Raw genomic sequence first — 14,897 nt, forward strand, 5'->3', positions numbered from 1 at the left:
ATTATCATGCTATAAAAATCAAACTAGTAAAATAGTACTGAGTATTAATGATGTTTCAGGGGTGGAAACTTGCTTATTCTTACATACATGTTGGTATTAAACAATGAAAGACTGACTTACAATTAGCTATAGAGCGATGCAGAGGACAATTAGCAGTGCCTGAAAAAGGAAATTGCTTGCTTGGTTCATCCCAGGTTTCCATAAAGCACTTCACACTAGATTTCTACTTAAGCTGTTGTATCAGTCTTTATACTGCTCAAGAGAAATGAAGCTGGAGAATTGGTTCTGATCCCCAGCTGCATAAGAACGTCAAACTTTTACAATGCACGTATAATAGAAGCAGCACATCCAGTATGTTCTTTTTACAGGAACAGTATTTGCCAGGAATCTTACACAAGAAAATAACTTGCTTGACTGAGATTTACTAGGTCACATCATTGCAGTCTATTTAAGTGTATTTTTAAACTACAGCCAGAAAAATTTCAGAAGTGCATGACATTAGTTTGCCATCATCTATGGTATGAGGTTGTGTGAGTACCTTAATCATAAGGGCTTTCAGAACAAAGCTTTGAGCTAAAGAGTTCTGTACATGCTACAATCTTCTACTGAAGTGACATAGAACAGGAACTAAAGGAAACTGCCAAGGTTGTGGGAAGAACAGTGGAGAAAGCATAAAGAAAGCATCATCATACTGTAATACTGTTTCCTGAGCTCTTTACTTGGAAGTCATGGACAGGGAATATTTCAACAGCGATTAAAGGATTAATGTCCTGCAGTGAGGTCTGCCAGTAAACTCAGGCTTGGCTTGTGTGGATTGACAGGTAAAAGGCATGGGTCATACCTAATTGCTTAAAATTTCCAGGAATCCTGGTAATCATTGTTCACACAGTAACTGCTATGCACAAGGTAGGCTACATTTAGTAGTACAGACTGCTTAAGACAGGAGAATCCATATTCTTACCTCATTTGATGATTAGCTATCTAATAATGAAATCCCTTCATGACTCGGTTAATATTACAAACTGAAGTGCAAAGTTAATTTGGCTTTCTTATCTAGTTTCAAGAAGTCTTAAGCAAGACAGGCGCAATGCCTGGCACGATCTGAATAACAAAACCATACAGCATCCATTAAAATGCATTTATTTGTTTTAATTCAAAGGTTTAACAACTATTTGCCCAGTAATCTGGGCTCGGGGCACAACAACAAAAAATACCGTCAGACCAAAATATAAAACCAAGTACACAAATTACCCCTTATTTGTAAATGTTACCTCATAACCAAGTTTTAGCACATTAAAAAGTTTACAAAATTTATAACACTCTTACAAATTATTCAGAACTAACAGCATACGTGGCAGTTGAGCCTCTCCACATCCATCCTCACCCTTGCCATACCATTCTGTGCCTGGATAATGCCATGTTTGAACTAGAGAGTTCCAGAACTAGAACTGCAAGCTTCTCAAGACTGCTTTGTGCTTCAGGGCAGTGCCTGAGCCCCGCTCCCCAGCACAGCCTGGTTGGTGAGAGTGGTGTGGGTATACTCACTGTTCTGCCTGCTGCGTCCTCTGCAGCATTGAGAGAATGACTCAGTAAATGCAGAAATAAGTTAAAAAAAGTACAAAATTGGCCCTGAAGAAAAATAAAATCATTTAAAAACCAGCTTGGCTTTGACTAAGTTACACTAAAAGCTGCGAGACAGATTTACAGCAATATCACTTTAAGTACAAGATCACAAAAATCAACAGGTTTGTTATGAGTCTTGTCACTGTAAAAATGAAAACATCGGAGTTGACTTGTCTGCCCACAGAAACATTTTGCCTCCTAACAGGGCTGACATACATCCTCTTCCTGGGTTTTGGCCTTTTCAGAGCTTTGTTAACTAACAGGACTAACATAATTCCTAAGAATCCACCTCTAGTGAACAACGGCAACACTGAGAACACCAGCACATTCAGATTTTCCATCAGCTATAGATGCATAGAAAACAGATGCCTTGGGTTTATATGCAAGACTTAAGACATAAAAGTACAGTAATTTAACAGTTGCAGATAGCCGTTTCGGGAAGAAAAATACCATTGGGCTTTACAAAATGATATCAAATATACAGAAATATCAAAACCCTGATTGTGGCCAGAAACAGATGGATAAATCTACAATGAGGTACTCTAGAATCTCAAGGTATGTAAATGGAGTGACTTTTCTTGTCTTCCAAGGCAGCATCTGCTTAAGGACAAGGAGCCTTTGCTTATAAGCAGCATGTATCAAGCCCCAAGAAGCTGAACCAAAACCAAGTTGTGTTTATAGACTGTGGCTTTTCATTGATTTATACGAGCATGCTCAAGAGCTGTTAATTTTAACCCTTTGAAAGAAACAAGATGCAAATTCTTCTTTGGTGCTTAAATAGGAGAATGTAAAATAAACAGATGGAGCTCAAACACTGCAAAGAGTGCCTGAATCCTTGAAGAACAGCACCACATGTATCCTGGACAGCTAAAGCCTTGGCACAACAACCTCAACATTCATAGGTGAATGGCCAGATGTTATGGTGGGTGCAGAAATTTGACTTTTCTGGGCTACTTACTGTAAGGCTACATAAATAAACCCATCAGTGAACAAATTTACTGTAGTTGATAATGCTTCATTTACGTGTACTTTTGGAGGCAAACTGAAACAGTTGTTCACTGGCAGAAAGAGTAATTTCATCACTCCTTAGTTCTTAAATAGGAGGTGCCTACAATACCAAAACTTAAGAGAGTAGAGGGCTGTGTTTAGACACCTCGACACATACCAACTTCTGTGTGAAGTCAAGGCATTAGCACCACACAAGAACTGGTTCTGGTGCAGTGCCTGAGTTGCTAGTGGTGAGGTTTTATAGTCAGCTTAAGCTCCTGCTGAAAGGAACAGTCTGTCTGGCTCTGTGGTCCACCTTCTGCTCTGCCCCATAGCTATTGCTCATGTTGTCATAATTGTTAGCACTCTGACCAAAGATTTTGGAACATTTGACCAGGGAGGACCCTTCCAATTGTACACTGCACTGCTGCTATGGAAAAATCTCATCATCAGATATTGGGCAACAGCTTTAAGTTTTCTTGACATAGATAGTGTGCAGAATACCCCAGGAGAGAATGCCAATTAGCTTTCAACAACAGCAGTAGAGTTTTGCTCTTTAATTTCCAGCATACATAAGGATAAAAGCAACCGAAGAGATCATCCATATAAAATAAACCATTCTAGGAAAAGAAAATCAGCCTCTGCCAGGGAACAGGATAAATAACCCCTCTGGAGATGAAGTATTCTACTTTCCCATTCAAACCAATATCCTGCACGTTGAACAAATTCTGTCTGATGCATATTCCAAACAGACACCAGAGACAGCTGAGGAATATAGGATGTGAAGTTCCAGGACATTGGCTTCAGAAGTTCATTCTCTTTCTGCTCCCATTCGGACCCATTCTTCACTCTCTGTGAAGCCTGTGTTTCAGCTATGCTGATACAATCTTTTGTGGCACCATATCATAAATTAAAATGAAATACTAAGTTTGAAAAACATTCAAAAAGGGGCAAGGAAGGGGAGGGAATAACTTCACTTTTGGGCCTCTTACTACAGGAAAGACATTGAGGTGCTAGAGTGAAGAAGAGCAATAAAGCTGGAGAAGGATCTGGAGCACAAGCCTTCTGAGGAGCTGCCGGGGGAGCTGGGTTTGTTTAGCCTGGAGCAAAGGAAGCTCAGGTTGTTCAGCCTGGAGCAAAGGAAGCTTACTCTCTACAACTACTTGAAAAGCAGGTGTAATGAGGTAGATGTCAGTCTCTTCTCCCAAGTAACAAGCCACAGGTCGAAAAGAAATGGCCTCAAGTTATGCCAGGGGAGGCTTAGATTGGATAATAGGGAAAATTTCTTCAGCAAAATGGTTGTCAAGCATTGGAACAGGCTGCCCACTGAAATGGCTGGGTCACCATCCTTGGAGGAATTTAACAGATGCAGATGTGGCATGTAGAGGCATGGCTCAGTGATGGACTTGGCAGTGTAAAGTTTATGGTTGAACTCGATGTTCATAAAGGTCCTTTCCAACTGAAATGATTCTGCTCTAACTCAGCCAGCTTCACTGATGCTGTACAAGTAAAAAAGCAACAGCTGACTGTCAAAGAGGTGAAGGTTCTACTGCCTTCCCTCCTGCCTGACTCCACTTGCACCATTCAACCCTTTTATAGCAGCTCAAATACTTCTAAAATTCTTGCTAAGTGTAGAAATTGGCTTATCTCTCTAGCTTTCTGCTGAATTACCGTGTTCAGTTAAGCATTTAAACAACTTAAATTAGTACAGAAGAATTTTACAAGCTCCAGAACATGCACTGGTATGGTTTGGAGTGGAAATGCAAGTGTCCCATCGGCTCTGATGAGCAGTTTTGTCAGCACACTCCATGCTGTGAAATTATGCCTGAAGTTTCTAGTGTGACTCAAAACAACTGGACCAGCATAAGGGAGAAAAGCAAGTGGCACAGCACAGAGACTGAAAGAGACATCTGTGGTACAGAGTGGGAGGAAGGCAGGAACAACCACTTACAGTGGCTCTGCTATCAAAGTCAAATGGCACAAGTGGTACAACTACACCAAGAATCCTTTCATCCAAAATGCCCCAGTGATTTCCCTCCTGTCAGCTGTATTCCATTACCGTTCCTGCTACTGAATTCCAGTCAGTCAGTCAGAAGAGCTCATATTTTGCATTCCAAACCAGCCTGCAATGAGCGAGACACCTGAGCTTATTTAAATGCTTCTGCAGTCTTCATTGACCAGAGGCAGTCAGTGGTGGTAAACAGCAGCTGTTTCATAATTGTTTAGAATGCCCTGAAGCATATGAATATAGAGAGGAAATGTTGAGTTTAAAAAAAAAAAAAAAAGCTGCTACTTTCCACAGGAATTTTTTCCAGGAGCTACAACATTTTGAAGAAAATATTTAAAATAAGGTAAAATTCTTACAAACAAAAGCAAATAAAAGCAAATAAAAATGCCATTTGCAAAATGTGGCTAAAATCATTCTACTGTGATACCAAAACATTCCTTCCCAACAGGACTGCATCCAACATAAGGCATTTTGCCAAATTCTTAAGTAAATATATAAGCCATCATGCACTTGACAGTAACGATGGGGAGGGAAGAATCACTGTAGGTTTCATTCAGCTATTTCATGAAGTATTTTGGGGACATGCTTTAAAATCCAGCACTGTGCATCTCAGCATCTCCCAGCAACACCCTGCATTTCATCAGGAAATACTGAATCTGCTGAAATAAACAGCAAGAACTTCTATCACTTCAGCAGCTCAGTCAGAGCTAACTCCACAGATTCAGGCCTTCAGTACCAACAGATTCCTCCTTCAGGCTCCAATCCACAAGCAATACAAGCCCCGCTTTACTGAGGCAGCAGTGGGACTACTATGTAATTTAATTCATTATGTACTTAAACATTTGAAAGCTCAACAACTGACAGGTAACTCTGAATACTGGTAGTTGTTTTCAGGTGATTTGCTTTCTGAATTCTGATTAAAAACACAAGGAACCATACAGTCTGTATAACTAAGCCAAGCTATACATGTTTGATGGGTAGTCTGGGCATGTGCCACATGGTCTCGTGTTGGGAGAGTACAGTATATTTGTGATGTATATATATACACTGCAAGGCATGGAAGAAAGCCAGATACTAGTTTGTAAGTTAGAATGTGGGACAGTAGATCTTTGATTCGTCCTTTTCTTTAATCATATGGAGTAAAAATATTTGAAGTTGCCATTTGTTCCCTCACCATGAAACATTTAAGGAGAAAGGAAAAAACAACAGCAACAAAAAAAAGGCAACCACTTCTCATTCTTACTTTTCCTTCTTGAGGTATAAATGACTGTACCTTAACTTCACAATATATCAAACATCTCTTCAGGTGACCCAGCTGGAGGAGGTATGATGGTTTTATCTTACAAGTCACAGCTTTGACAACACAATGAATCTATAAATTGCAACAAACTTCTGTACAACAAAACTCCTGCAGCCCTGAAATACAACAGTCTGCCTAAGAGGCTCACAATTAACCATCGGGAGAAACACACTTAAGGTTTCCCATCTTCTGCCCAACAGTTTCTTCTCTAGCATTGGAAAATTTGAACAAGTACACACACCTTACTATTTATCGTTCTATCTACATCCTGTTCTCCAAAAGACATGTTGACAGGAAGATTCAGTCATACTAGTAAACTGGAACACTTTCTTCTCAGTAGAGGCCTACACTGATTTGAGTTCCTTTTTATGAGTGTATTCTGCAATCAGTATAAAGAATGTATTAGAGGTGTGGAGAGAGAACATGGTTTCATTTTTTCTTCACTAACCACTCTACTGAGTGAGGATCAGTGCAGAACACAGAGGAGGAATGTTTATGTTTCAAAAGCTAGTGAGTAAAAAAAAAAAAAAAGAAAACTCTAAAGTTAGCATTGGTTTTTGTATCTCCACTCCTTCTCCTGTACAAGCTAAGTGAAAAAAACAACATTTTGCTCAAAGTCAGGTCAGAACAGTGGATAAAATATCTCATCATATCTTATACGTAACATGGTCTTTTGAAACTGTTTCAACATGGTGTTCTTCCACTCACTCAGATAAAAGCATCCCCAAAGCATCAAGACCTGATGGGACTCAGCCAGACAGATATTCATCCACAGCGGCTTAGAAATTCAACAGTCAACCAAAAAGCCTTTTTTTTTTTTTAATGAGTTATTGTTCCCCAATATTTTCAACCAGCTTAAAGAAATATAGGGGAACCTCCCCGTTTTGCACTTACGACTGGGAGATCAAGTGTACACCGTTCCACTGTGATCATTTTTCAACTTCCAAGTGCTAAGAGTTAAGCCAAGATGATGCATATCAACATGTGTTCTGTTCACATCACTAGAGTGGTGCTTAATTTCCTATGCTATAAGTGTACTTATATTTAATGGAAAGTAAGTCAAAACGAGGTAGCACTGCCACTGTCTTTGCTGGAATGTGGACAGATCCTGGCCTCATTTTCAACGGTGGCTTAGTAAGATTCTACTGTAATCTACACAAAATGTATAAAACATGAACCTTTTCCAGAATAAGGCCACTAATTTTGCCACTGGCAACAGGCAGTGAGAAACAGCAGTTAAAAAAAACCTCACTTGGTTATAGAGGTGTTTCTGAGGCAATAAACTGTGGGGAGAAATATAAACCCATTGTCCTCTCATCCCTCCTCTTTGTTTTCCAGTATAAGTATATCTGCTTCCTGTATGTACTACTACGTGAGGAGACATTTCAGTCTATTTTCTTAGCTGGGAGTCTAAGCAAGTCCATGCTACATTTAAAGATGGGGACAGCACTGTAAAACAGTAGGATTACAAGCTTCCCATGAGTCATGGTCATGACAGTCTGGTGTCCAGATGCCCAAATTCGATACCAGCGCCCATAAAAAGGATCTGAGACGGCTGGGCACAACATGTTGTTCAAATTCACTTCTGTAACCTGAGAAAGTGACAACAAATTTAGAAATTAACACTATTTTTGTGCTGCACCAATTCAGACACCTAAAATGGTAATTTTGAAATTACCATCATAATCAAAACTGTTTAGGTGACACTCCTTTGTTCAACACAAACAGGGCAGCTTCCAGAAGGAAAGCAGATCCAAATTCAGTTGTTCATTTAATAGATGGATTTATGCAGGTACATAACCAGTTTATGAAATATTGTAATGATACCTGTGATATATGATACAAATGCTTATTAGAACATGCAATTAAAAACTTGCATGCAAGCAGACTTATCCATATATAAACTAGCCATAAGCTTTGAATGTACTTGCAAACTATCCATTTATTAATCTTTATTTACTTACCAAGCCCAGAATCTGCAAGATGCTAAAATGATATACAAACATAAACCCCGTGGATAAAAGAGCCCACCAGAAATTGCAGAGTGGTTCTGGAGTGTAGATACCTTGAAAAGAAAGGAATACATTAGTGTTCAGCTGAATTGCTGTGTCCATTAAACACTCATGAATAATCCTCTCTCTTCTGCTCTGTAGATGTTAGGGCATCTGGCTATAGCTGATAACCTACTCAATTCCATCTTAGCAATAATATTTGAGAGCCTCATTTCTTACCTGGAGCATTCTCAACAGTACCTTCCCTCCTTGTGGTCCAGCACTAATATATACAATATATTACCTCGTTTAGCTCGCCTATTTTTCACCAGCACCAGTGATTTTTACCTTATGTTTCCTTCTACCACTGAAGTACTAAATTACTTTAACGCAATGGTATACAGTGAATCCTGAAAAATCAGGCTATCCATACTTAAACACCTGTATCTCATGGGGGCTACAAGTTCCGTATGCAGAACACAGGACTGTATTACAGCACAGCCTAATTGTCATTTCCTAATTTTATGGTTGTTTGTAACAATGACTAGAAAGTAACTTGCACCAATCATGCCTAGGAACAGAAAGACTGTACAGAGTAATCAATCCATAATGATAGACTGCGCTCTTAACTGAAAACTGCTTTGGAGACACTGACAGATATACACAATAAACAATTTTATCATCAGTAGATGTCACAGATGCTGTAAAATACTTTATCCCTCCAAACAAAGTAGCAGATATCACATTATTCCTGGGTTCACCTGTCTCTCCTCCTGAAACTAGGTTTTGTCAACCTCCTGACAACAAGCAATGTGACATAATGTAGAATGTACCAAGGTAATCAAATGCAATAAAAGTACCCTTAGCTACAAGACTATTTTTGGAATTAGATATTCAAGCATCATAAAGTGAACACAAAACCAGTTTACAGAGTCCTCAAGACTCACAATAGTAGGCATAACAAATTCAGCATAAGATATGAGGAAAAAACATTATTTTCCTTACATCTTTAATAACCTAGGGACACAAAAGATGCCCAATGTCATGCTGCTCAGCTGCTGTCAGAAGTTGCAGAGTTTCAGACAGTTACGAAAATACACTGGCAATTTTTGTCTGTCTTTCCTCTATGATCCATTAGATACTACCAAATGTAGGAACGTGCATCCAGTACTCAAAGGATAGCTTACAGCACGGAGTGCAATATTCATATCAGCCTTTGCTAGCTGGCACATGCTGTAATTACCAGGAAGTAATTACAGACTTCAGCATATACTGTACAATGCTACTGAGAGCTCAAATAACTACACATGTGTAGCTACCTATGACAGAACTCACCAGAGTAAAGCTGGAATGAGTATTCCTACATAAGGTATCATATGTAGTTAAAGGCACGTAAGTGCTGTTATTTGCTTTGCCACACCACCATAGAATGTTGCACCCTGTCTCAGGTTTAAAATCTCTGGAGATGCTTTTTCAATCCCTGTTGCCCTTTTACAATTCTTTTCCGCATAGTTTTCTTCCATCATGCCATTGCAGATTGATTTTGCAGTAGCAACCTGAAATAATTTAATTTAAATATCACTTTATTATCCGAAAACTATACATCCATTCATTGTCCACGCTCAGTAACACATCTTCCCTATTGCTAGTACGGAGTTGACTGTATATTTGTATGACAACAGCACATATGCATCCCATGTATCACTCATTGACTTTAATGAGCAACAGTATTAGTGTAATTACCTAAGAAACAACTGCACACTATGCTTTAGTAAGCCAGCTGTGATTTGGTGCGACCATGATAAATATGAGCAGAGAAGCTACCCTGAAAACATAAGGCAGCTTATAAGATCCCTTATCCAGTGGGAAGGTGAAGGTCAGAAGTGTCTCAAGTACAAGCAAAACCCAAAGGTAAAAGAGACCTCTACATGACTAACTCAGAGTGCTCTACAGCTAAAGGAAAAATTCACAACAGTGTAATTCTTCAAACACACTCAGGAGGCATGAGCTAAGCGTGGTATCCTATATGGAGACTGTTCTTTAATAGCAATGATATTCATTAAACTCCACTGCCTGAAGCATCAGATACATGACACCACATTGAATATGGTTTTTCATTACAGAGAGCAAGAGAGGAAGCAACCAGCCTTAGTGTCAGAGTTCAGGAGACCATGGCTCTATTTTTGGCTGAACTAACTTTATGTGACCTGGTCAAGCTATACAGAAATGCTTTGTGCTCATCTGCAAAGAAAACAGTTTGACTTGCAAAGCTTTCTTCTATTGTCTTTGCAGTTTTAGGTGCATGTTTAACATAGATGTAAAACAAAAGATAAAATTTAAATAAGGTATCTGAAACAGCTGCCAGGAACTGGCAGAGTAGTGCTACACCAAACCGGGTTTCACGTGAACTTGCCTGATTACAGTGCAGGTAGTATATAAACACTAAAATAGGCCAGTGAACCCAGCTATGTGACAAGACTGGAGGGACAAAGCAGTCCCTTAAAGAGTGAGGAAATTACACGAGGTGACAAAACAGATCAGTGACATAATTTGGCTTTGAACTCAAGCTTCTCATGTCCAGCTTCAATCTCATCAGGGAATCGTACTTCAGAAGTCTCTTAGGAAAGCTGTTCAGGTTCCTGCAGCACAGAATTTCACTCTGCTACATCCCCTCTCTGTTGCAAAACTCACAAAAATCCATTAGCAGCTCTCGCTCTCTGCACACTTTTGATTTCACTTTGTAATAGAAAAAGCCCTCCTTGCTAGACTTCACAATGAAAATAACAGTGTGGTTTTCAGCAGCATCATTATTTGGACATCAAGGGACAAAAAGGAAACAATGACCTCTACACAGAAACACTTCAAAGTGCTCTGGATTTCCAAGTGTGCTTTGGAAAACTCATTTTAAATTCATACCTGGGATATTTTCTGTACATTTATCAGCAGAAAAATAATGACTATAGATTTTATTACTCTATGGTCCTGCTATTCAGCAGATGCCTGTTTAAGGCAGCCGTGCGGTGGTACACTGCAATGTACTGTAGTACACAGTCTATTAACAGAAACATACAAACAGCAAAACTGAGACCCAGCTGAGTAGCTGCTTGAATGGCCTGTGCTGGCTTTGGCAAAAACTATTTGCTGTTTACATAGGAAACCAATTTCCATAGGTAGAAGTGAGTTTCACTGCTCTGCTCACTCAGGATCCCATGCAATTCTTCTGTGTTAAGCACTCTTCAGAACTTAATCCAACTACCAGTCTGACACTTATCTAAAAACTCCTCATGCCCCAGACAATTGAGACCATTCCCAAACAGGGTCATCCAAGTAGGCTGTATATTTGCTCTTGTGTTGAAATAGCAAGGCAGCAGCTATTTCAATTTAAACTTCATTCTTTCAATAGCATTGATAGGAAGGATTTCATACAGTTTGAAGGGTTTGGGGTTCATCATCTGCTCTTGCAACAAGAATTTGTTGACCTTGAACATGGCAAGTTAATCTGGAAGTGGAAGTGGAAGCATGGCTTCTCAGCATCGACAAAGAAACTCAATTTCTTTTACATTGCTTCCCCCGATGCCTTGTGCTAGTTCTAGTGTTCTTATGAACTATTATTTTTATTTGAAGCTCTCAAAATACAGGCTCCTTTTGTATTTATAGGAAAACCTGTTGCAGGAAAAAGCTACTCCCCTGTTTGAGTTAGAGCATTAGAACCTAAATGTAGAATAATTTTTTAATTTAGTATGGTACTAGAAAAATCTTTCTCCTACTTCATGCCTTGCTTTCCTTCCCACTATACTCGATAGAGCTTTTCCAGTTTTCCAGCCCAACACAGCCTCAAAGCAACCATTACCATTCCTTCATCTTCAAGTTTATAAAAATGTGAAGGCAGATTTATTTCCATTTTAGATTCCTTGATCAAAGGGTTAATTTAATTCCAATAGTGAAGCCTATTGAACTAGCCGAGACAAAACTTCCTTTCCAGGGGAAAACAGGAAAAATGTTCTCAAGAGGATGCGCCTGAAACCCACTGTTTCCCCTACAGCTGCTCTGAATCTGTGTAGATTTCAAAACACTACCTTATGCCAGGAGATTTCCATTTCCCTCAGTGCCAGCTACTCTCATCAGAATCAGCTCAGACAGAGGTCTTACATTCCCTGCTCCTCTCAGGAACCGTTCTTTATATTCCATAAGGCAGCAGCAGTTCTCCCTCTTCCTTCATATAATGGTAATTCTTCTACATACCAGTACATACCCTTCTAAACTTCTCTGGCTCTGAGAACTGACCCTGGGCCCACTCAGAGAATGCCACATTAACTTCCTTGTTTAGTTTTAACAGGCCCCCACCATTTCAAAGGAAGGGTCACATGACAGAGACATATCCCCTCTTCCTCTTCTCCAGCTCTCTTAAATCATCAAACAAGATTATCCTGAAATGATCAAGCTAGAAGAGAGACTGCAGCATTAGCCTGCAGTTAGAGCAACAGCACACACCTCCGGCTGCTGAGCACAACAGCTTCCCTGCTGCTCAACGTGCCACAGTGCAAGCACAGCCGGGCAGTGAACCAGGCATTTACATCTAATACATGGGATTCAGGAGGTAAAGCTGGAAATAATAACATGGAAGCTGCCAGCAAAAGAGTAGGAAAATAATACACAAGAGCTGACAGGTCTCCAGGAGTTTCAGTTAAAGAGCTTTACATGATCAGGTATTTCACTGAGGATGGAGATAAACTGAAGTCCTAGCTATATCCAAGTACATAGTGATTTTTTTTCCTGCATTACTACTAAGGTATATAATAAAGTCTGCTTTATAACTCCATTTAAAAGCTAAGAAAAGATACAGCTAAATACAGTCAACTGTCAAAAAGCGAGGAAGTGGCTGAGAAAGAATACAACACCTTGAAATACCTTTAAATGTGGTAAGCCCCCCACCCCTTGCCAGCGAGTTCTGGAAGGCAATGGAAAGCACAAGTTTAGATCCTCAAATGCTTCAATTTGCACTTTCCTAGCTTACAGCCCCAGGAAACGTGATCCTTTCGTCTGTACTTGGTATCTGTGTTCTACATCTTACAACTTAGCCCAGCTTCTCAATAGGTGAGAAACACTGCAGTGCCCTTAGGAAAGCTGGAAAGCCCCTCCTGTCCATCTGCTGAAGTATGACAGAGACATTCTCCATGAGGGGGGGAAAGAAATAATCAACTTCTGACTTTCTGACACTGCCATAGAACTTCATCTCTTCTGATGCCATTTTTGAAGATACTTGGATCAAAAAAGGAAAGGGCTTTATGTTTGGAATCAGAGAGACAGTTTCTTTATTGGTTATCAAGATATAGCACCTGCCTTATAAGCTGAAAATTGTAACTGTACTCCCAGCAAACAACTCACCTACTTGATTAATTAGGGTGTATATGTCTGTCTGCTCATGCACAGCTGCACAACAGTCATTCAGCTTTTAAAATACATGGGGTCAGACCATAGGACTGCCCAGAATTTGCAATGCCATTGCTGTCAGTTTTGGCATCAAAAGAAGATTTTAACCACCCCACCCCACCCCACCTTCCCCCCCCCCCCCCAAAAAAAAAAAAAACACAACCAAATCAATTTTACTATCTCCACAGTTTGGACAACCTGCCTTTGAATTGTGACTGCTGAGAATTTGCATAGCCACCTCGACAGTGGGTGCTGGAGACTATCTCCCCCTGCAGGCTAAAGTGCGAGAGCCACACAACCATTCCGACACCAACACAAGGGCCTCCGATTAAACATACCCGATACCCTGGAATTTCAGGTAGAGGAACTTCAGGTAGAGGTTCATACATCAGATTGCTCCCTGAAGCAACAAAATCCTAAAACACCTCAACACTAACATCATTTTCTGCTTTATTAAGTTATTAATTCAGTTAAATAATGCTGAGAATCTCAAAACACGAGAAAGATTCTCTCTTGATCTCACAGTACTAGGGAGCTGCTATAAATTAACTCTTATTTCAGACTGTTGTGGCATGGTATCATTTGCTTACAGCACTCAGGAAATAGAAATTCCACTTTGATCAAATTTCAATACGATTTGAAGCTCTGAAATGAGGTGTATATCTAATCCTGTCAAACCCATCTGAAAATCTGACCAAACTCACTTAAGGACCAAGCCAGGCAAGAGCTGCTAGTCTTTAAGGCTGATGCAGTACAGGCTAGATTTTAATGACATTTTCATTATGTTAACGATATACAGTTAGAACAACTAAGTTACCCTGAACACCAGTGAAGGTAAATCAATGCCTTGATCTTAAAAGGTCAGATCAGTGCACTGTTGCAATATCTGTGGCAGTTACAAGAGACATTACACATGCTCAGCTGTCATCTCAAGCCTTTATCCCAGGGCCATAAAGTATAACTATCAGAGCATACTCATATGCCTCAGAAGACCAGTTTAGGTGCAGATGAATGTGGTTTGAGGAGTTTTTCAATGAAGGGGTTGGTGCCATGATATAGATTTTCCCTGCTGTGGTTCCTGTCTTCTTCCTTGCACCTTGACAACTCACTCATTGCACCTCCCTCCTGCCAATCCTAGCAGTCATCTGATGCAACAGTAAACCAATCCAGAAGTGACAAAGGCATTCATACTGTTTTGACAGGGAAGCTAGGCCTCACCTCCGAAGGACAAAAGAAAACAGAAATAGCCTATTCAGCTATTTCAGGAATGCTGTGTCCTGCCCAGGCACATACTGTAATTTTTGGTAGAGTTCACAGGTGATACAAGGTGAGATTCCTTCAGCAAAGAAGTTGCCAATTGCAGATGTAAGAGCTGCCTTGAGTTATGAATCTTCTATGCGGGCCTATTATGTCTACACTACATCTATTTTGCATAACAGCTTCACTGCAGCCAAGAAAGATCTGAGCCATAGTGTATAAGCATTTATTTGTCTAGCCTGGAGTGCATATGCATTTGTACACTTGGAAGGAAAATATGTTAGAAAGGAAAATACAGGAG

The 14,897-nt window shown here is 39.9% G+C and overlaps 1 protein-coding gene across 4 annotated transcripts in view; it reads right to left on the reverse strand.

The window, feature by feature from the left end:
• Window positions 1–1,124: 1,124 nt before the first annotated feature.
• TMEM164 (transmembrane protein 164) overlaps window positions 1,125–14,897 on the reverse strand; it is a 40,262-nt gene continuing 26,489 nt past the window's right edge. For all 4 annotated transcript variants that reach the window (XM_061361898.1, XM_061361899.1, XM_061361901.1 and 1 more), the window contains 2 exons: window positions 7,883–7,983; window positions 1,125–7,510 (listed from right to left, as the gene is read on the reverse strand). In XM_061361898.1, the coding sequence (XP_061217882.1) occupies window positions 7,304–7,510; window positions 7,883–7,983 (308 nt within the window). In that variant the 3' untranslated portion in view covers window positions 1,125–7,303. The remainder of the gene's footprint in view (window positions 7,511–7,882; window positions 7,984–14,897) is intronic.

Source organism: Neopsephotus bourkii, unplaced genomic scaffold (assembly GCF_033783945.1).
Source record: "Neopsephotus bourkii isolate Nb327-2 ecotype Australia unplaced genomic scaffold, CSIRO-AGI_Nbou_v1 NB_1067, whole genome shotgun sequence".
Taxonomy (NCBI): domain Eukaryota; kingdom Metazoa; phylum Chordata; class Aves; order Psittaciformes; family Psittacidae; genus Neopsephotus; species Neopsephotus bourkii.